Source organism: Daphnia carinata, chromosome 6, assembly GCF_022539665.2.
Source record: "Daphnia carinata strain CSIRO-1 chromosome 6, CSIRO_AGI_Dcar_HiC_V3, whole genome shotgun sequence".
Classification (NCBI taxonomy): domain Eukaryota; kingdom Metazoa; phylum Arthropoda; class Branchiopoda; order Diplostraca; family Daphniidae; genus Daphnia; species Daphnia carinata.
The window spans coordinates 1,571,839-1,593,348 of record NC_081336.1 but is presented as its reverse complement, the minus strand read 5'-3'; the positions used below and the strand labels follow the sequence as shown (position 1 = coordinate 1,593,348).

General features: G+C 44.5%; 3 protein-coding genes and 1 long non-coding RNA gene across 7 annotated transcripts in view; 3 read left to right on the top strand and 1 right to left on the bottom strand.

Annotated features, from left to right (window-relative positions):
• Positions 1–21,510, top strand: part of LOC130690544 (RNA polymerase I-specific transcription initiation factor RRN3-like) — a 34,933-nt gene that overhangs the window by 11,966 nt on the left and 1,457 nt on the right. The window lies entirely within an intron of this gene.
• On the top strand, positions 48–1,156 carry LOC130690615 (uncharacterized). The gene is made up of 4 exons (XR_009001044.2): positions 48–424; positions 501–643; positions 716–801; positions 867–1,156. It is a non-coding gene; the product is annotated as an uncharacterized LOC130690615 (long non-coding RNA).
• On the bottom strand, positions 1,188–3,527 carry LOC130690550 (telomerase Cajal body protein 1-like). Its single transcript, XM_057513567.2, has 7 exons — positions 2,877–3,527; positions 2,676–2,812; positions 2,490–2,594; positions 2,243–2,375; positions 2,027–2,136; positions 1,685–1,826; positions 1,188–1,463 (listed from the first exon to the last, which is right to left on the bottom strand). Exons 1-7 carry the CDS (start codon positions 3,437–3,439, stop codon positions 1,271–1,273), a joined length of 1,383 nt encoding a protein of 460 aa, XP_057369550.1. The 5' UTR covers positions 3,440–3,527; the 3' UTR covers positions 1,188–1,270.
• On the top strand, positions 3,886–21,507 carry LOC130690603 (diacylglycerol kinase eta-like). Of its 4 annotated transcripts, none has more exons than XM_057513630.2 (26): positions 3,886–4,355; positions 5,352–5,462; positions 11,294–11,374; positions 12,827–12,931; positions 13,252–13,351; positions 13,408–13,544; positions 13,613–13,704; positions 13,837–13,967; positions 14,476–14,644; positions 14,833–14,935; positions 15,061–15,206; positions 15,300–15,452; positions 15,510–15,747; positions 15,817–15,906; positions 15,991–16,777; positions 16,841–17,146; positions 17,643–18,194; positions 18,498–18,597; positions 18,669–18,837; positions 18,940–19,040; positions 19,127–19,421; positions 19,496–19,644; positions 19,776–19,893; positions 19,970–20,065; positions 20,151–20,264; positions 20,610–21,506. In XM_057513630.2, the coding sequence occupies exons 1-26, from the start codon at positions 4,218–4,220 to the stop codon at positions 21,123–21,125; spliced, it is 5,097 nt and encodes a 1,698-aa protein (XP_057369613.1). In that variant the 5' UTR covers positions 3,886–4,217; the 3' UTR covers positions 21,126–21,506. The 4 variants fall into 4 exon arrangements, with proteins under 4 accessions (XP_057369613.1, XP_059351817.1, XP_059351819.1 ...); XM_059495834.1 differs by having other exon boundaries at positions 17,907–18,194; positions 20,610–21,505; XM_059495836.1 differs by lacking the exon at positions 17,643–18,194 and having other exon boundaries at positions 20,610–21,504.

Genomic DNA, 21,510 nt, shown 5'->3' with positions numbered 1-21,510 from the left:
AATTCCATAATTTTTTTTTTTTTTTTGGCTAAAAAAAAAACAAAAAACACAAGGGATTCTCGCCGTGTTTAGAGGCCGTTAATGTAGGTAAGAAACATTTGAAAAAGAAAAGAAAAAAAAAAAGGTAATTGGGTCACCTCTTGGAAGTGAACACGGAGGAACAAACAAGAAAGAAAAGAAAAAAAAGTGGGGAAAAATTGTTTATGACAGTGGTCTACCTTGTGTGCGACGTTGAAATCGCGAGAAAGTTTATTTTATTTTCCGGTCTACTGTTTTTCAGAGCCGATCCGCGGAGCTGCACACGCAGCAGGTCCGGTGTTCTTCAAAATTTCTGATAATGGAGTAATAGGCTACAGGGTACGTATTCTACTCCGAATGATTATACGAAGAAGTGAGCTCAGGACACACATATCCCGCCGAGATCGTGAGTAGAAAAAAAAAAAAAAAAAAAAAAAAAAAAATAAAGAGAATGTTAACGTTTCATAATGCATTTCTTTTAGCAGATGCACGATGTGTAGGAGCTGTGCAAAGATAGCCTTTAGCCAAATAAGGACACGCGGCAGATGGTCTAATTGCATAGCTGCTGTTCAACCGAACTGTTTTGAAAGCAAATATGAAACACAATAAGCTTATGCACAGGCGTGTCAGTTTAATGCAATAACAGCCGCGTGTTGCGTTGCTCAATCATTAATTAATTTCTTTCTTTCTTTTCTAGGCTTTCGAGAGTCCTACTGTGACATCTTGTTGCACAATCACAAGTGCCGTTTCTCTCTATTCTTTTGACAGAGACATGATGATATCGTGAGTAAAAATTTCACTCTATTCGTTCAAAGCAAAATAAAAGAAGATTCTCTTTTCTTTCGTAGGTGGGTTGAGGGAACCAATAAGCAGACTCCAAGCGTGTACCACTAAAATAAAAAAAAATAAAATGTGGGTTTTTTTTTTCATCGACCAACGAATGAAATCCACAAGGTACGCTTTCTATCTACCATACAAGCTCTCAATTCACTCTTTTTCTTTTTATCTACTTTTATTTGGACCAACAGCAGATTCACCGCGTTGAGCATGCGAATTCGTGGCCTTTGTTTTCAATTCGGTGTGGAGAGCCGATGGTTCTTTTCTCTCTTTCTGCTCATTTTCACTTTGTTTTCTCCTTCTGCATTACAGGACGGTCATGTTTTTAAAAAAAATTTTATTATTTCTTTTGTTGTCAAGCTTACATTATGTAGGCCCTTTTAGTCGAACAAAATTCGTGTCGTTTGACATGCAATTACGGAGCTTCGCGATCCATGTTGCCGGCCCACCACAACTTGACTGCATTTTCTCTACCTGGCGATTTCTGACGTGAATGTTCGCCATCGATTTCAGAGTCGCTGCTGCTGTCGTCCACTGAATCGTTGAGACGACAGGTTAGATGCCGCTGGCCGGAACTGGTGGCCACTAACGGCAGCCAAGGATGAAAGCTGCGCGCGTGTGGATAATTAAAATTTTAAAAAAGAAACGATTTAAAATGAGATTGATGATCACCCCCCCCCCCCCCCCAAAAAAAAAAAAACAAAAACAAAAAAAAAAAAACAGATGAAAGAGTGAAAGTCATTAACATGTCCTCAGGTGTGCTCGCAATAATTTAGTGTTGCATCAAACAGAAAATGACGGCCTTGCCATGCGAAACTGAAGCTCTCACCTGACACCGTTCGTACAGTCGTCGTTCATTCTGCAACGAAACCTTTCCGGCAGCGATTTCATGGACAACATGGGACTTTCGCTATTGCTCGTTTCCACTCCGGTTTGTGTGTCCCAAATTGTCACGCAGCCACTCGTGTCTCCTATGTGTGTGTGTTGGTGGTGGGAGAAGGAAAAAAAAAATTACCGTCCAAATGAAACAGAGAAATGAAGGTATGATAATTAAGTATTTGTAGGACCGCCCACTTCTCTCGGGACCCGATTAAACAAAGAAGATGCGGCGCTACGTAACATAAACCAACGAGTTTTTTCTTTGGACCCGATTTGGGGAAAGTTGCCATACCGCTGATGAGGTAATGCCCGCTGGGATCCAAATCGAAGTAGATTCGCTGGTTCGTCTCCACCGTCCTGGACATGGAGTAGAGAACGCGACCTGGATTGCGCAGATCCCAACTATCGAGGCGCAGAGAAGAAAAAGAACGTGTGCAACAGTTTGCCCGTATCGATTGTGATTATTCCCTGGCTTGAACAATTGAATTTAAAAATTTAAAATATCTACCATAATATCTCTGGATCCTTTCTTCCTCCGCTGTACAAGACCATACCGTCTGGAGAAAATTTGAGATGCGTTACGCCTCCTCTGTGTCCCTCCAAGACGCAGAGTGCAACACCTTCAGGCTCCGAGTACAATCCTACATGCGGGTGCAATGATTCGTAACCCAATAAGCATTAGGTGTCCTCATGTGATGTAACAACGAAACCTGTATCGGTTTCGTTGTTACATCACATGAGGACACCTAATTTACCGATCGTTTTCAGGTAACTAGCTGCTGCATAAACCGAGTGTAGAGCTCCATTGACCGCGATGCATGATATGATCCCAGACTGGCTAGCTGACAAACCGTCAGTCGCTGGAAACAAGGTTTCGAAAGAAAATGATTACATTACATGCAATATCGCACTTTCATCAAACCTAACCGAATGATTCTCACATTTGGTGGGACGCATTTCGCAATGTCTGCCAGGCGTCTGGATGTCAAAAACACGGACGCATTTGTCGAAGCCACAATACAATTTGTCTCCATCTGGACTGATGCACAAGCTGTTGGCAGCTTCTATTTCGTCGACACTATAGTTAGAAAATTTTATTATTATTGAAATTGTGGATAATTGAAAATCAATAAGTGTAGTACTTGTTGTAAGCTCGGTATGTGGCAGTCAAAGTCCCTTTGTAGGCATCCCATAAATGGGTTGGGCTGCCTTTAGCTGTACTGGCAAGCAGACAGGTTTCTAGATTCCAAGAGGACATGTGAGGATGCCAGCAATAGTCGTAGATGATTTCACCCTCTTTGATTCTCAATGAAGGTGAAAGTTCAGTGGTGGAACAACCCTGAAAGGTTTTTTTGTGGCTGTTGTAGAGATCAGCAGGGAGATCAAATAGCCTCAGCAGACCATCATCAGCACATGCCAAAAGGCAGGTTCCATCGGGTGACCACTTGCATCCTTTCAAAAACCCTTGGGTTTTGGTAATCTCAAATTCTTTTTGTGCTGCACAAACCAGTGTCCATGGGCTATCAAATTGGTATTCTGGATAATACACCGGTTCGGTAGCTACAGAAAGTTCAGCATCCTGAACAACCAAAGTCTCTTGAAGTGCATCAGCATTTTCACTTAAGTCATTCTGTAGTATATCTTCACTTAATATTTCAACATCTTGAACTATTTCACCAGGGACTTCTTCCATAACAGATTCCATAATAACATGAGAGCTTTTCACTTCATGACATGCAGCAGGAGAGAAATATAAGTTCAAAAAGAACCGGGAATGTGGTTTCTAGCTCCAATAGAATTTTTGAACTGTTGACAATTTAAACATCGTCTGCGTTTTCTTCCAAGGGTTTAAGCAACCTTGTTGCTGAAACCTAAATAATTATTAATATAGTACCCGCTTTATCGTATGAAAGCCATTATATGTAAAATGGCTGCCATTTACACCACCCCTTTTATTGGAGATCGGTTTAATTATTCAAAAAAAGCACCAAAGGATATTTAAAAAAAAAAAAAAAACGTGTTTTCCCGAAGTCATATGCCACCTAGCGGCGGCCATTCTAAGGTGTTGGATTTCTCATTAACATACTGCTTCGGGGCGTTTCGGGTTTCGGCTGCTTTCGCTCTTCTCTCGTTCGGGTGACGTGATGATGCAGCCCCGTTCTTAAACAGTTTTTCGACAAATATCCCAGTGACAAACAGTGGTGTTAGAGAGAGGCCTCCCGAGAAGAGCAGTGAAGGAATATCCAAATGAATTGACCCAATCGAGCATAGTGCCGAGAGATTTACTCGTGGGAGGCTCCATATGGTGCCTCATGGTTTGAAATTATGTTTGACGGGGTGTTGTGCTCGTTTGTCTCAGAGTAAACAAGGTTTCTCCCCTTCGTTTCGTCGAGGTGTCGAAACCTTCAGCCAAGAAGCCGACCCTGCCCCATTTCCCTGGTCAGAGGAGAGCCTAGAAAGCTGATCAGCTTTTCTTCAATCTTATGGCGGCAAATGAAGCTGCCATCTCAACCAAGCCAGTCTCAGCAGCGGGTGATGACTCCTCTGAAAGCGATGGAGAGACTGAGCCAGCCAAATCCTTCCATCGTAGGTTCTCCACCAACAAGAACATCAAGTCTTCGGTAAACAAGCATATTCTTACTCAGAAACTTATTAGAATACCATAGATTAAATCCCATTCAAACAGCTTATCACCACTAATAGGTAAGAAATTCAAGACACAAGAACCAGGGCTCCATAGCTTGTTCACCTTCAATAGCTAAGCTACGTTTTGTTCTGACAAGTAGGGTAAAGACTGAAAAGAGTGTGCAAACAAATATTGCACTAGCGAGAACAACCAACTGCCTGTAGAGAGTCCTTTCATATTCATGTATATTTTTACTATAGTCTTTGTGTTACAAGTTTCAGGTATACAATAACATGAAGCAGTTCATTAGCATTGTGAGGTTCAAAATCCCATCATGCCAACAGTCTAGTAGAAGAGAGAGTTCCCTCCTGAAATAGCAAGAGTGAACCGTTTATAATATCAACTTGATGGGAAATCCCCCTCCCCGCCAAATCCAGCATTCAATTATTGATTAGCCGGTCTTAGGAGCGTGCGTTTCTGTTAGCAATTCAGTTAAAACATCCCGCCAGTATAATTTGTTTCTTCGTAAATTCCCCATCTTTTAAACGTCCCTCATCATCCCCTTGTCAAGTCTTTGGCTGGCTTTTAGCCACGGAAGCAATGGGCCCATGACTTTTGTTCGCTTCCGCATGGGTGCGTGATGAGCCATAGAAAGAGAGGCATGTCGGGGGAGTAACGAAACGTCTCCCCCCTTCATCCATTGGCCTAGTTTTCGTTCATTTTATTCCCTCGCAGGCCCTATGTGCGTGTACATACGGCTATAGGACGGCACGGGATTTTACTGGTATCGATCCTTGGACCTAAGCCAACAAAGCCGTCGCTTCACGTCCGTTCGCCTCGTCAAATGAAAAGTAATTGTCCCTTCCTTGGTCCATGGATTGAATGGGCGAGACCCGATGCACACGAATATACTGCGTGTTGCTTGATTACGAGTCTTACCGTCTACCTATTGACCTACTGCCGTAGTCTAATATCACTGTGATCGTTACAGGTCTGCACGCGTGAGGGATTCCTCATGAAGCAGACGTCATCATTCCAGCGATGGCGGAGACGCTACTTCAAGCTCAAAGGGCGGACTCTTTACTATGCAAAAGATACCAAGGTGCGTATAATTTATCGATCATTTATCTCTTTCGCGTAGACAGACAGACAGGGTCAGAAAAAAGAGAGAGAGAGAAAGTGAAAGGAAATCGATCTGCCCTCGATCCGGTTACACGGTCAACAACAACCACCAGCACATTCCATTCGCAGCTTTCCCTTGCATTGTTTTGTTTTTGCTTCTTGTTTCACGTTGGAGTAGTGCATAGTAGTTGTAGTAGTGGTAGTGTGCCAGCAGCTCATCGATCTGAACCTTTCTTTTTTTTTTCTACTTTGGCTCGTTCTTTCTTCCGCGGTGCACGAACGCCTGTTGTTCGTGTAACCCGTTGCACATCGCCAACTCCGAGAGACTCCTTATTGACAGGCGTACGGGGTAGGTCTTGTTGTTGCCTAACAAAAATCGATAACACGATCCGGCAGGTGGTGGTGACGGCAGTGGCTGATGGAATATTACCCTAGATTTTATATTATTTTTTAAAAGGGGAGACAGTTAGAACGTACGAATGGCGTATGTTCCCACAGTTTGTCGATATATGCGATAAGATGAAGGTGCCTGCGATATCGATTGTAGGCACCGTCTCTTAACGTACAGTAACCATCCTACTCCACTTTTCGTTAGATTGCTTTCTGACAGATGATTGATACGACTGAGTCTTTTTGCCGTCGTCGCGCTGAGGGAGATCCGATTTGAAAGGATCAACGAACGTTCCGAATAGGATCTTTTGCCTACCGATTGCGTTGCGTTTTTAAATTATTCAAATCCCATATGTTTCGTATGTATTTTTCGTCTTAGACGTTGATGAACACGCTTTTTCGTAGCTCGGGCAGGTGCTATCCAATGACGTCTTTTCCTTGAAAAAAAAAAACAAGGGTGGGAAGAGGTGTGTCCTTCCTCCCCTTTGTGCGCGATGTCGTTGTTAGTGACTAGTCCTTTTTTTTTTTAAAGGGGGGGGTGTCTTTCAATCCTTTACCTGATGATGAGATTGGCATTTTGGTTTTGCGTACGTCATTGGGATCACAAGAGAAGATCACAAGGTACACGAGCCGATGAGATGATTGGTCTACAAGAACAAAAGAGCAGCGTTAACAAAGTTTCCACTTTCAACGGGAAAGCCCACGGTTTCGATGAAGCAACCACCCAAGATTGTGCCATGCCGCTCCATACAAACGAACCTTTTTGTTATTCTTCACCACCCCGCCTTGCCGACGTTCTATTTTTGGCGCTTGATTGAAGACATGAAACGCCCCGAAAAATTAGTGACAGATAATCAAAGGCAGAGTGATCCTGCGAGGGGTTATTGGCATTTGCCGATGAAGGGGGGAGCGAAAGATTATTATAAGACTTAAAGAAAAAGCAATCTATTCTTTTTCAGCGCGTTTTGGGGAGTAGTTTATCGTTGAATGTGTGCGCGAAAAACCCATTTTGAAGGGGCATGATGTTCCTTCAGAGAGCAACCATCGATTCAACTTTAGGTACAGGTCGTTTTCCCTACTCTGATGTTGACATTTGAAAACAAAAGAAGAGCGCATATTTTTTTTTTTTTTTCACGTTTCGTCTCGGTCGTTTTGTATTGCTCAATTTGTTTGGCCTTTATCTTTTACGTCGTCGACGGCCTCGCCTTTCGTCGTACCCACTTATCAAACGAAGTTGTCCTGGGCCATTTGCGTCCCCGTGCATTACAGTTGAGATGCTCGTGCAAATGGCTCCCCCATGGCCTTTGCAGAAATGAGCTAAAAACTTGCATCATGTCTTGTCATCCAGCGTATATTGTCTATTACGTGCCCCGCATCTCGTCTTGAAAGAGTGGGCTCGAGCTTAGCAAAATGGAACGTCGCAATTTCTCCAGATCTTACTCTCGTTTTCATCCTTTCAACTGTTGATGGCTCTCGGGATGCCTGACTGAACAGCCTCTGTGCCCATCATCTTGCGAAAAAGATCCTCTTTCCAAGCCTTTTGTTGCTTCCCATGAGGCAGATCGATGTTCAAACTGCGTCGTTTCGCTTTCAATTTCACTCACCGTCTTAATTGGGGGATGGCTTTTTGCAAAGCTTAAAACAGATGAAAGGTTAGCGTAATGAAGAAGAAACATGCAAACGGATATAACAGGTGGTGTAGGCCTTTTCACACACCTCTCTCTGCCACCACCCGTTGGCTAGCTTTATGTTTTTTTCAAATATTTTTGATTTGACACGTTGCCATGGTTACATTTATTCATTTTGGAGGTGGAGTAGCTCATTAGAAATGATTTGCTTTTTGCCTCTGCATTGTTTTTATTACTGCAGAGACGTTTGCCACTTTTGTGTCGAACTCTCTTTTTGCGTGAGACGTTGGGTCCTCTGCCTCAGTTTGTGTATCGATCGACCAATTATCCCGGCTCCTTGGGGGCTTTCCCCCCCACCGCCTCTATCTACACACTGTGCGCATTTTCCGGTAAAAACACAGCGAGGCACAGACACAAAAGGCAACAACTTATAAACAGGGAGACATTGGGATGTTGCGTAGCTCTAAGTAATCGACAGATGATTGTTCCAGGTTTTCCTTTCTCGTGTGTATCCCATTGTTTTCAAGGGGATTAAATAAGTCTTACTCTTCTGGAAAATGTCTCGATTTGCTCACCGTGCTCCTCCTTTTGTTTTTTCTTGAAATGAAAAGCCCTACTGCGTGAGCTTCTTATCTTTTTTTTTTCCCGCTGGCTCCCGCGGGACAGCGCGGGCCGAGAAATAAGAACAACATGCCCAATATTTGCCGATGGTCAAATGTGTGTTTGTCGTAGTTTTTAGCCCCGGTAGAGTCATGCGCTGTAAAGATGTCGGTGGGGGTTCACGCAGAGGCGCCCAAGTATAAACAGGGCCATCGGTGAAGGGAATGCACCGCAGTCGCAACACATTCGTCAGTCACGATCGAAACGGCCGTTCGATAACCTCGTCGTCGGCGTGAAACTTTATCTGGTTTTTCTTTTAAGTTTTTTTTTTTTTTTTTCGTTTTCTTGTCAGCGCTTTGAATGATTGACGGACAGCAATTGGAAACAATTGTTTAACTTTCTGTTGTTGTTTCGTGTGAATTTTAAAAAACCTTGACGATTGCCTCAGCCATCACGGCGCAATCCATCATCCTACACCAGGTTTGACACATTCAGTTCAAATTGATCGTTCATTTTGTTGTTGTTTCCCTCGGTGTGTGTTTTAGTCATAGCGTTCTAGTCTTAGTAGGTCTGTTTTACAAATTCGCAATCGTGTTTGAATATGAAATTAGACATCTGAAAGTGAGCTGCTGATGTCATCGTCAAGGTCCCCCCACCCTCTCCGGCGTAGGTTGTATTGAAATCTGCCGAGCTATTTGTTAAACCCAACTGGCTTGATTTGCTTCCAATCCGGATGTCTTTGCCTCTTTCTTTTTTATTGTTCGGTTTGAACGGAAAAGGAAAAAAAAAAGCCCTTTAGTTTGAAGCTTTTTTTTTTTTTTTTGTTGGTTAACAACCGGGATTGGTAAATAAATATTGCCGGGGATTGACGTCACACACAGTGGTAACACAGAAAAAAAGAAAGATTCGCAGGTGCGTTCGGGCGCTGGTTGACGACCACTTTACTTAGATACATAATGGAACAAGCACTTTGAGGCATCCCAAACTGGCTGTATTGCTCGCCTTATTTTGTTATGTTCTTAGAAAGATAACACACGGAAACAAGAAAATCCCGTTCCCGCGGGGTATTCCCGCGTCTTTTGCCATTCCAGTTTCAATCACTCTCGTTTTTTTTTTTCTTTCTCTTCTTCGTCGTGAAGAAGAAAACAAATAAAGAAAAGCGATTTACTTGTAATCGAGAAAAAGGGAAATTGATCCATAAAAAGAAGGAGAGGGGGAAATGAGTTCGGAAGAATTTTTGGGGAGAGTGATAAGAGAAAACAATGACGTCAAAGAAAGAGAATTTTGTAAAACATTTTTTTTTTTTCGTAAATTGGACAATCATCCATTTTGTTGTTGTTGTCTATCTGTTGAATCTCTTGGATGGAGCGTTGTCCAGGTGAATTCATTTGCTCTCTGGCTTTGCTTGCGAACGAAAAGCGAAGACGCACGTTATCTGTTAACGTAAACTGGGTTTTTAAGGTTAAGCGAGACAGCCGAATGGAGTTTAAATCATTTGCTTGACCAATTTCTGCTAATAATAGATCACTTTTAAATGATCTCTCTTTTTTTTTTTTTTTTTTGTCGCGCTTGGATGGTGTTTCCCAGTTGACAATTCATGTCGTTTTCTCCAAATTTTATCTTCCTGTTCCAATCATTCCTGATTTATCTTTTCATCTTTTTGTGCGTTGTACTTCCGTGTGCATCGCTAAATTTAAAGCTGCAATATTTAAAGGTGGCGTAGCATCATCCAATAGAGGCAAGTGTCAAGGGCTTTTCTCCTTCAACAGCAAAAAGAAAAATGATGTGCCTTTGTAACGCGAAACCCATGATAATGTCGAGAAGCTGTCCCTTATTATTTTTTTGCAGCAACTCGATAGACAATAATTAAAAAAAAAAAACATCCTTTTTCCTCTGTTCTGCGGCCTTGTGTGTAGAGGTAGATAAGAAAGAGAAGAAGAACCTAACGAAATTGAATGTCAAGCCAAGCTCCAATCCGTAATAACTCTGAGTGTGTGTGTGTGTGTGTGTAAGGGTTTTTATGCAATTCTAGCAAGGCACGCACACACATCGTCTCCGGTTTCCAAAAGAATAGTGGTTGTTCCAGGCCAGCAGATCTACGATGGGCAAAGAGCATCTTCTCTCACGACGTTACATTAATGTCGTTAAAAAAAAAAAAAAAAGGAAAAGGGTAGAGGGACACACACACACACAAAAAAAAGAAGAGGAAATGGATTCTTTTCTTTCGTGGGGAGATCAAAGAAAAGCTAAAAGCAGCTACCCTCTTGTGATGCTCCTTGTCGACTCTCTTGTACCTACTCGACTTTTTGATGTGGCGTTACGTAAGCCCCTCGTTACGCGTAGATGTTTTGGGTCGGGTATAGCGGCCAATCATTATCGAATCATCATCAACTGCGCAGCGTCCAAAGACATAAGACGTGAGAACGACAGATTGGTCCCGCAGATCGATGAAAGAAAAGATAATGGAATCCAAAAATATATGTTCAGTTTGTCAAACGGTTCGTTTCACAGTCGGTTTGCGTTGAATTTTCAAAGTTTTGAATGATCCCTCCCTTGCTCATCGTCTTTCACGCTGCGGAAGAAGAAGTTTGAGCGCTCAAGATCCCCGTGCGCACGGAATCCCGCAATTTCCGTTCCTTCCTCGCGGCTGGATCCAGCCAAAATGCGCTGAGATGCCCGCGAGGTACGTCGTTTGCATTTAATATGGAGCCATTTTCTCTCTTGTTATCGGAGAGGGAGGGGGGGGGGGATCTCGCTGAAAACTATTGCGCTAGTCATAACTATTAAGTTAAGAGTAACGCAATAGCTCATTATAGCTCGTTAGCACTCCCTCCCCAAATGGCCAGCGTTAAAAAAAAAAAAAACACAACAAAACGAGGGGATGTATATCTCGTTGCCATTGATGGCCGTGTAACATTTCCCAGACGACCCGCTTAATAAGTAACTAGAGATAATTGCGAATGCTTGTGTTGCCCGTTTGTCGTTGAAAAAACGGGAAATTTGGCCAGGTGGCAAATGGCATGCCGTTTTCCCATCGTTCAGTGAGTAATGACCTTATTAGTGTAGTCTCTTTCTTGATGAGCTATGGATGAATATTTTTGTTGTTTTTCTCACAGTTGTAATGAAAAAAAAACAAAAAAAAAAACAAACATTCTTTTAATACATTTTTCTTTTCTTTTTTTTTCCTGGATAGTCTGTGATCTTTGACGAGATCAGCCTTCCTGATCTGAGCGTGGCCGAGTGCAGCACCAAGAACGCCAACCATAGCTTCCAGGTGTGTGTGTGTGTGTGTGTGTGTGTGTGTGTGTGTGTGTGTGTGTGTGTGTGTGTGTGTGTGTGTGTGTGTGTGTGTGTGTGTGTGTGTGTGTGTGTGTGTGTGTGTGTGTGTGTGTGTGTGTGTGTGTGTGTGTGTGTGTGTGTGTGTGTGTGTGTGTGTGTGTGTGTGTGTGTGTGTGTGTGTGTGTGTGTGTGTGTGTGTGTGTGTGTGTGTGTGTGTGTGTGTGTGTGTGTGTGTGTGTGTGTGTGTGTGTGTGTGTGTGTGTGTGTGTGTGTGTGTGTGTGTGTGTGTGTGTGTGTGTGTGTGTGTGTGTGTGTGTGTGTGTGTGTGTGTGTGTGTGTGTGTGTGTGTGTGTGTGTGTGTGTGTGTGTGTGTGTGTGTGTGTGTGTGTGTGTGTGTGTGTGTGTGTGTGTGTGTGTGTGTGTGTGTGTGTGTACGGTACACTTTTAACGTTCGTTTATAAGTATAACGCGATGTGTAGAGTGTAGGGTTGGGGTGGGACATTTTCTATCTGTAAATCATCGATCCGTCTTCGTTCTTGCTTTTCCATCCTTCCCTATACGATTTCGTGTTCCCGCTCTAGCTCAACGGGTTGGGAGAGCTATTTCCGTCCCGTTGCACACATATATATCCATGGCTGCACTAAAGCTTATAAAGAAAGAACGAAAAAAAAAGGAAAAACGCTTCACCAAACCCGAAATGTAGTGTGCGGGTTTTGCGCTCCTGTCTCTCTCTGTCTGTTTGCGTCTTGTATCAATTCAGTTTGACTTTAACGAAGTACGGAAAAGAAAAAGAAAAACGTAAAGCCCGTTTCTCGGAAGTCGGGTCTCAAGCTTTTTCTTTGCGTTCGTTTCATTTTTTTTTTTTCTTTTCAACTTTTCATAACGCACGAAAGGGGCGGAAGGGGAAGATTCAGCGAAATCGGGGTGATGCTAAGGTTAGTTGTGTCCACCGAAGCGCAACGACGTGAACCCCACTCCCGAAACATCAGAAAATTTTTCACATTTTTAAAATTGGACCTTAGGTTAATAGACAAAGTTGCGCTTTATAGGAAATGCTGCAATTTGGCTTTTAGATTTTATTTCAATTCGAATTTATCCTAGTGACTTTGACGTAGTACGAATCGATCGATTCGTCCCTTTCTTCTTTTTTTTTTTCACTTTAACCTTGAGTTAACGTAATCTAATTTTATTTATTTATTTTTTATTTATTTAAATCTATTCTTGTTTTTTTTTTTTTTTTTTACGTGTATATTATTACGATTGGACCCCTCGTGATTTGCTGTGGAACGTGGAACCCATTTCGGCTGGGCGATGACAATGACGACGACACTTGAAACATCAACAAACACGGGGAATGGCATGACGACGATGTCATTGATTTTGGCCGTTCGTCTAAAATAAACAAAAACCGTTTGGCCGTCGCCAACACGGACGAAAAACAAACTAGGTCATCACTCCGTTTCGGTCGCTGGTCCTGTGCGCCGAATCCCGGCGCGAAATGGAGGAATGGATCACGGCGCTCAAGGCGGCCGCCAACAAGGAATATTACGATGTGAGTTATTGTAATTTTCCTTCTTTTTTTTTTTTTTTGGGTTGGACACGGCTTTACGTGCAGTTCGTGCAGTTCGTGTTTCACATTTTTGAACTGGTCACGATGAAAAATAGTGGGCGGGGGGGGGGGGTTGTGGGCTTGTCACGTTCACCGAATCTTGAGAAACTAAAGGGCCGACCATTGGAAAACGTTCAACGCCGGAAGCGGGATAAGCAAAGCCATTTTCACGCTGTCGGATCGATACGTGTCACATCGATGATTTTAAAAAGAAAATTTCATTTTGATTTATTTAATTATTTTTGGCCATTTGCATGAAACAGAGCGCCGATCATCACGATTTCTTATCGGGGAGGCATAATTGGTACGCGACGTCGCACGCCAGGCCGACTTATTGCAACGTCTGCCGCGAAGCTCTTTCTGGTAAGAATTATGGAATGATAATTTTTGAATTGCCCGCTTCAACAATGTGTGTATAGGAGTTACGTCGCACGGGCTCAGCTGCGAAGTCTGCAAGTTCAAGTCGCACAAGAGGTGCGCCGTCAAAGCCATCAACAACTGCAAGTGGACGACGTTGGCCAGCGTCGGCAAGGACATCATCGAAGATGACGAAGGCGTAATGTTCAATCATTGTAATATATTTTCCATATAAATGTTTAAAATTCACATTTTAATTGATTTTAGAATATTGCCATGCCACATCAATGGATGGAGGGCAATTTGCCCGTCTCGGCTAAATGTTCCGTGTGCGACAAAACGTGCGGATCGGTGCTCAGGTGAATAACACCCTTCTTCCGCCCTACAGAACGAATTTTCTTTCAGGATTCTCTCTTTTTTTAAAATTATTATTATCGTCTGTTGTTTATTCATTCTTTTTTGCTTGTTCTGTTGTCACAATGATGACGTAGATTGCAAGATTGGCGCTGCCTGTGGTGCCGGGCTATGGTTCACACGGCCTGCCGCCCACAATACCCCGTCCGATGCCCGTTGGGTCCCTGCCGAGTTAGTATCGTCCCGCCCACGGCTCTTCACAGCGTCGGTGCGTATACACACACGGCTACTATGATCGAAGGCGAAAGTCCAAACAGAAAGGGAAAACTCGGTCAAATACACACACCCAGCACGCTCGCTTTGCTTGCCCGCGGGCTAATCTGTTCAGATACGCACGCAAATATGGCGACAACGCCCTTGATAGTAGTAAAAAAAAAAAAAAAAAAAACTAAATAAATAAAAGGGGGGGACTGAAAAGAAGAATGGTGGGATATCGCGTTTCTTTGTTCAGATCCCAGACAAGAAGAAATAAATTCATCACTGTCACGAGCTCTGGTGACCTAAATTGACTTTCAACCGGCGCTCTGGCCAAGGGTAGACGCATATGAAAATTCAAATTGGGTGGTTTGCGTGAAGGCATTACTCAACATCTCTCTAGTTTTTTTTTGTTTTTTTTTTCCCAATTTATGTTTACGAATTTTCACGATTCAATTTGAACGGCCTAACTTAATTTTACATTTTACTTTCGTTTTTTTTTTTTTTCTGAAATGTTCCAGGAACGGACGAGGCTTGGGATGCCGTCCGTCCGCAGGGTTGCAGTCCTCTGTTCGTCTTTGTCAATTCGAAATCGGGCGACAACCAAGGCGTCAAGTTCCTGCGACGCTTCAAGCAGCTCCTCAATCCGGCTCAAGTGTTTGATCTGATGAACGGCGGGCCCGGCCTTGGGTGAGTCCTTTTTATTTGTTTATTTTTTATGCCTGCCTTTGAAAGCAAAAATGACGTCATATCCCATTAATCTTTTTTGTTGACTCCATTTTTTTTTTTTTTTCTGAGTAACCCCGTTCTAACTATAATATTTTTTTTTTCTTTTCTTGTAACGCCCGGGCCGTATGTGCGTGTTCTGTTGCGGACAGATTGAGGTTATTCCGGCACTTTGATCCCTTTCGGATCCTCATCTGCAGTGGCGACGGATCCATCGGCTGGGTCCTCTCCGAGATCGACAAACTCCATATGGATGTAAGTAGTGTGCCCGCTTTTCATTTTCTCTTGTTTTTGTGACATCAAGAGATGACTTTTGGGCACACGTGTACTTTTAAACACTTGTCACTAACAAATATGGATTCCATTTTGGCTGTGTGCAGAAACAATGCCAGATTGGAGTGCTGCCATTGGGGACGGGCAACGATCTGGCGCGCGTCATCGGATGGGGAAGCGTCTGCGACGACGACGCTCATCTCCCTCAGTTGCTGGAACGATACGAAAAAGCCTCTGTCAAAATGCTCGATAGGTCACATTTTTGTCCGCATTTTTAAATTGATTTCAAATTATGAAATTTTGTGTGACGATAGATGGCTCTGCTTATTATCATTAAATAATCCAGGTGGAGCATTTTCACGTCGGAGCGGAGTATGCCTTTACCTCGCAAAGTCGTCCTGCCTTACGAGCCCATCACCGCCTTCGAGGATTCCATCGTCAATCACCTGGGCAAGATTTTGCAATCGGACGAGCACACGATCGTCATCTCCTCCGCAAAGTCAGTAATAAAAAGAAAGAATTCATTTTCTTGTTTTAAATTTTTCGAACTTTTCAGAATCCTGTGCGAGACGATCAAAGAATTTATTGGCAAAATGGCCGGCCTTCACGCGGCCGATGACAACGCGTCTTCGTTGGCAAGTGGTGATGAATCCATCGCCCACAAGTGTCGCGTGCTCAATGAGAAGCTGGACCAACTTCTCGGCACGTTGCACGAAGAAGCTTCTCCCTTGCACGTTGGCACACAACGTTCCAGTGTCGACGAAGAGGAATCCCCCGATAACGTCGAATCTTCTGTACGTTTTTCCATCCCGTTTTTTGCTCAATCACTGTTGTACCATTCATATTCGTTCTCTCCTCATCAGGAACATCCGGAGATTATGAAAAGCTCCAAAGAAGCCAAAGAATCGCGAAACGAAGGCCGGGCCGCCCGGCAGAAAGGAGCGCGTAAAGTGGTGAGTTTGAAATGGAATGTGTGTAACAAAGTCATTCATCTTCTTTTTTTTTTTTTTTTAACGGATTACCCGATCTATAAACAGAGAGCCAAGTTCAACCAAAGAGAGGCGTTGATGTCGAGGGCCAACAGCTTGAAAAAAGCCGTCCGGCAGATCATCGAGCACGCGGAACGGGCCCTGGACGAGCAGAACGGGATCGTCCCGTCCCGTTCGATGCACTCGACCAGCGCGAGTCAAACGTCCGGCATGGTCAGTGGCGGAAGCGACATCAAATTGATTGTTACCCATCCGAACGATTCGCCCGTCTCCAACGAGGAGAAGATGATGAAACAAACGTCCAGCGCGGCGGCCGCCAAGTCCGCCGCTATGCCCATGGCCCTTTTGCAATTGTACAGCGCCATCGGTGGCGGAGCCGGAGATTCGTCCAGCGAGCCGTCTCCCTGTCCGTCTCCGATTCCCATGGCACCGTCTCTGACCACCAATTTCCCTCTTTTGCCCACGTCGCCCATCCGCTATCCCAACCCGCCCGTCTTCTACCGGATGGCCACGCCTCCCAACACTCAGCCTCAAAGGCCGCGCAGCAGCTCGTCCTCGCCTCGGCCACCTTCTGCCGGCCGGAGTTGCTACGTGGCCCATCAGGAATCGGCCGAAAGTGAAGGCGACGAAGACCGTTCGGCCATGTTGAGCCTTCAAGCGAAATTGAACGCCATTTCACCCGTGCCGGACGCGTCGGAAACGCGGACGTCCTGCGAGTTTGATTTCTCGGCTCTGGCCCTGCCCGTTCCGCTCGAATTTGCTGATACGGACAGTTTGCAGGACGTGCCCATCGATGTCTTTGACGAAGACACTGAAGGCCGCGACAACGTGCCCAGTAAGTTTCAATTGTTCGTGATCTGTTTGGCACTGATAATAATCGATTGTTTTGATAATTTAGGTGTGGAACTCGATGAGGAGCCGGCCGAAGTGGAAGTGAAGCCCATCTTACGGCCTCCGCAGCAAGTCAACATAAGCGTGGTGGTCGAACCGCCTTCGAGCGAGGACAGCAGTCAGGCGAGGCCGGCCAAAGACGAGGTGGACAATAGCCGTCAAGCGGAAGCAGCGGAAGCGGCTGTCGAAACGGAAGACGAAGACGAACAAGAAGCTCAGGAAACAGCGGCCATTGCGCGATTGGGCGAACGGGTCGTCGAAGGCGCCGAAGAGCCCGTGGCCGAACGGACCAATGCGGCTGCCGCAGCACGAGGTACTCATTCATTTTCATTCCATTCCGCATTTGATATGCAAAAAAAAAAAACAAAAAAAAAAACGAAAATGTTTGACGTATGACGACAAAACATGGCGACGAACGTGAATTTTAAAAGGAAAGGAAATCTGTCCCCCTTTGCCCCCATATTCCACACCGTAGTCGTACCTGCTAAACAAACAAAAATCCTAACTTTTATTAACAGTTTGCATGCTGATTGTCCTCGCTTTCAGTTTCACAACGGGTTCTGGTTGTCCCCTTTAAAAAAACAAAAACAAATTTTAGTCCCGCATTTCCCTCTTCGTTGTCTGGGTGTCTTAATGTGTACGTGTGTCTGTCTATTATGGGTACATCCTTTTATCCGGCCCTAGATCTTTTCTTTTCAATAACCGTTTAAAAAAAAAAAACCCTTTGTTGTTCGAAATCTTGCATTTGTCTTTTTGTTTTCTTCCTTTACCGGGTATTTCTTGCTGTTTGGAATCCTGTTTTTTCGAAGCGGACATACGTGCTAGGAGGCATGCACAGACCACCTTTCTTACCACTTTACCACCGTACCCGGTCACCTATCGCTCACCTACACCCACTAGTAGACTCACGCCGACACCACCGAGCATATCGGTGTGTCGCCAGCACGAACCGACGACCGTTTCACGGCCAGCGACACGGGCCACGGCCAGCGGCGATGAAGCGAGTAGTCGCCTGCTCACCGTGCCCGTGTCGCCGGCCACGTCGTCAACAACACTTCAACCTTCTCCAACAGCTTCGCGGAGGATATCCAGCGGCTCGACCTTGTTGGCCTCGGCCACGGCGTCCATCGATTCGGCGGCCGGAACGGCGTGCGGCGCGTCGGTGCACGCCTCGTTGGCGTCCATCTTGTCGTCCGTGGACGGCCATCAGCAGCCACGGCCTCCCAGTCCGGACGAGTTGACGGCCGACGGGCATCAGCATTGCGGCAAGGAGAGGGAAGCCACTCATTGCGGCAGCGCTGCCACCAAGAAGCGCAAAATGCCCATCATCAATCCACTCGTTACCCTTCCTATGTGGCCTAGTAAGCTTTAACATTCTCGGGGTGGGGGGGGGGGGGGGGGTTAGTCCAGCTTTTTTCTTTTCCTTTTTATTTCTTCCGGCTGTTTTTAATCTTCTTAGCTGCACTTCTCTCCTTTCATTTTGGGTCTATTACTTCGTCTTGTGGTGATACAACAAAGGGCAAAAAAACATAATAAGTTAAACAGTGCTAAATTCTTTAATATTCAATTAACATAGGAATTGTGGGTTTTCGGGTGCTGGAAATGTTTTAAACTGAATGAGATGAGTGTTATTTGAATGAACGTTTTGCTTGTTATTCTGACAGACGTGGAAACGGGCGGCCTTATTAGCAAAGTTTTGCTGGCCAACGCGGACGCCCTCTGCGCTGCCGTCTCTCCCCTGATGGATGTGGAAGAGGATCCCGCGTATTGAATTATTATTTATTTTTAATTTAGGAAATAAATTTTCATTTTCTGTTTGCCAATTTCGGTTTCAGTGAGATGATGGACGAAAAATGCGTCATGAATTCTTATTTCGGCATCGGGATCGACGCCAAAATTACGCTGGATTTCCATATGAAGCGCGAGGAGCATCCGGAAAAGTGCCGCTCCAGGGCACGCAATTACATGTGGTATGGCGTCTTGGGCAGCAAAGAATGGCTCCAGGTGAGTAGGACATTGTATTTGCATTATTTCTTTATCGCACAATCCTTGAGTTGTTGCAATTGAAGTGACATTTCCAAATTGTTTCCATGTAAACTTTTTTAGAAAACGTACAAGAATTTGGAGCAGCGGGTCCTCTTGGAATGCGACGGGACGCGGATTCCTTTGCCCAGCTTGCAGGGCATCGTCGTTCTCAACATCCCGAGGTAATTTTCAATCGCATTTTGATTTTTTTTTTTTTTTCCGTTATCTAAAATAATCAAATGAATTCTTTTTGAAATTGTATTCCCAGTTTTATGGGCGGCACCAATTTTTGGGGTGGAAACAAAGAAGACGACTGTTTCATCGCCCCCAGTTTCGACGACCGCGTCCTGGAAGTCGTCGCCGTTTTCGGGTCCGTTCAAATGGCCGCCTCGCGAATCATCAACCTCCAACACCACCGGATCGCTCAGTGCCACTCTGTCAAGATCACCATTTTAGGAGACGAAGGCGTCCCCGTCCAGGTTGACGGCGAAGCTTGGCTCCAACCTCCCGGTCTCATCCGCATCGTCCACAAGAACCGCATGCAAATGCTCTGTCGCAACCGGGTAAATTTGTTTATTATTATTATTATTATTATTAATTTATTATTTACGAATAATTTATAATTATGTTTGGAAAGGCTCTGGAACGATCGTTGGAGGCGTGGCAAGAGAAACAACAGCGATATCAGTTGGTTGCTGGCCATAAAATGTTACACGGTACGTCGCTTAGCGACGATGAAAATCACGTGCTCATTACGTTCCTGGAAGCTACGACGGCTCTAGTCAGGTTAGTTTAGAAACTTGTCCAACAGGTTTTATAGCGTAACGGTTTCTCTTGTTTGTTTGTTTGGGAAAAATGAAAGTAAAAAAAAAAAAAAAAAAAAAATTCATTCAACTTTTGGTTTGCCATTGAAACAGGTACGTTCGGTTGCTGGCCATCAGCCAACCGGATTTGGATCAAGAGCTGTACAGCCTGGCTACCCAAGCGTCCACCATGCTCGACAAGATGCATCCGGGAGGCAAAATCATCGAAGGAGTAATATAATACTTAAGCCATTTTTTTTTTTTAATGTTCATTAGACTTTTACAATTAATTCGTTTTTGAATAACAGCCGAGTTTACGTCTTCATCTGACCGACTTGGTCAACATCGTCCGCCAACTTCACCTGGAAACGGATCATTTCTTGAAAGAGAGGGCTGCCCTCTACGTAAGTTTCTGTTGGTTCCATTTGAATGGGCAATCCATCGTCCTGTTTTTCGATCTCAACACGAGCAAATGTTTGTGGCTTGTAGAACTTGCGGCCGAACCAGGAGAAGAAATTATCGTCGTCACTATCGCACGTGGTCTGCGAGCTGCGCAAATGCACCGACATCAACGGCCTTGTGCACTTTATCACGTCCGAAGAAGTAGGCTCTAATTCCTCTTCCCCTAGTCCGTCTTCTTCGTCCTCTTCCACTCCGCCCAGCCCTGCTCCAGCCTCGAAGAGCAAACTATCGAAACCTATCCGACCCTGCTGGCCCTAGCAAATCCTTCCTTCTCTTTTCATTTTTTTTTTTTTTTAAGTCAGCAAATTAAAAATCACACCTTCACTGACACACCCCATTTCAATCCATCACTAAACATAACTAGATTTATAACTAAAAAAGCTGCATGGGAATTTAAAAAAAAAAAAGACCTTTTTAATTCTATTTAAATCGCTAAATGAACTCACATCGGTTTTGGTCTTTTCCATTCCATTTTTATTTAAACAGATGTCGGAAAAGAAATCCCGTGCCGTCAAATCTAGTGGTGGTGGTGGTGGTGGTGGAGCCGGAAGTAATAGTGGAGGTGGTGGTGGTGGTAGTAATAGTAGTGGTGGAGGTAGTAGCTTATTCCGATTGAAATTCCGCCGACCGGCCGAATCGCGTTCCCGTTCGACCAGCCAAGGACATCGCCACAACGAAATGGGATCGTCCGATAGCGCAGTCAACGCTAGCGAGGTCGGCACTGGGGGGCGTCCGACCAACACGTCGTCATCGTCCGTCGACCTCAGCCTCAACGTCCACCTTTGGGGCAACGACGAAGTGGCCGTCTGGCTGGAATCGCTCCAGCTGGAAGAGTACCGCGACGATTTCATCCGGCACGACATCCGCGGCTCCGAGTTGCTCACCTTGGAGCGACGCGACCTCAAAGAGCTGGGCATCCACAAAGTCGGGCACATCAAGCGCATCCAGCAGGCCATCCTGGAAATCAAGGAGAATGCTCGTCTATCTCATCAGTCCTCTTAAGAGTTTTCTCTCATTTTGCCTGGCCTCTTCTCTCCTCGCACACCGTAAGCTACCCCAAAAAGGATGGCGAATGATTCCGGTCTCAGCATTCCTGCCAGCTAATTCTTCTTCCTCCACGTTCGTCTTTCCTGAATGGACGATTTACAAATTGGGACCACGCAGTAAGAGTTTCCGTTGAAAAACAAAACAAAAATAGCAAATAGATGCAACATCCGCGGCACATATCGGATATCCTGGACACATTTAACATCGTTATATGCAAATCAGCAATCTCTCTCGTTTTTTTTTTTTTTTTTTTTTTTTTTTATAAATCCTGTTCTTTACCTTTTTCTTATGTAATGACTGAGTAACTCGTTTTTAAATTTTCTTTGTTTCATCGTCACGT

Bases quoted from the DNA above. Each gene is read 5' to 3' on its own strand.
- LOC130690550 (XM_057513567.2), bottom strand. From the start codon at position 3,439: ATGGAATCTGTTATGGAAGAAGTCCCTGGTGAAATAGTTCAAGATGTT. The intron at 1,827-2,026 runs GTATGGCAACTT...ACACACACATAG, and splicing joins CGGGCATTACCTCATCAGCG to GAGACACGAGTGGCTGCGTG. The intron at 1,464-1,684 runs GTGAGAGCTTCA...ACACGCGCGCAG, and splicing joins GACTGTACGAACGGTGTCAG to CTTTCATCCTTGGCTGCCGT.
- LOC130690603 (XM_057513630.2), top strand. From the start codon at position 4,218: ATGGCGGCAAATGAAGCTGCCATCTCAACCAAGCCAGTCTCAGCAGCG. The intron at 14,936-15,060 runs GTAAGTAGTGTG...GGCTGTGTGCAG, and splicing joins TCGACAAACTCCATATGGAT to AAACAATGCCAGATTGGAGT. The intron at 15,207-15,299 runs GTCACATTTTTG...TAAATAATCCAG, and splicing joins TCTGTCAAAATGCTCGATAG to GTGGAGCATTTTCACGTCGG.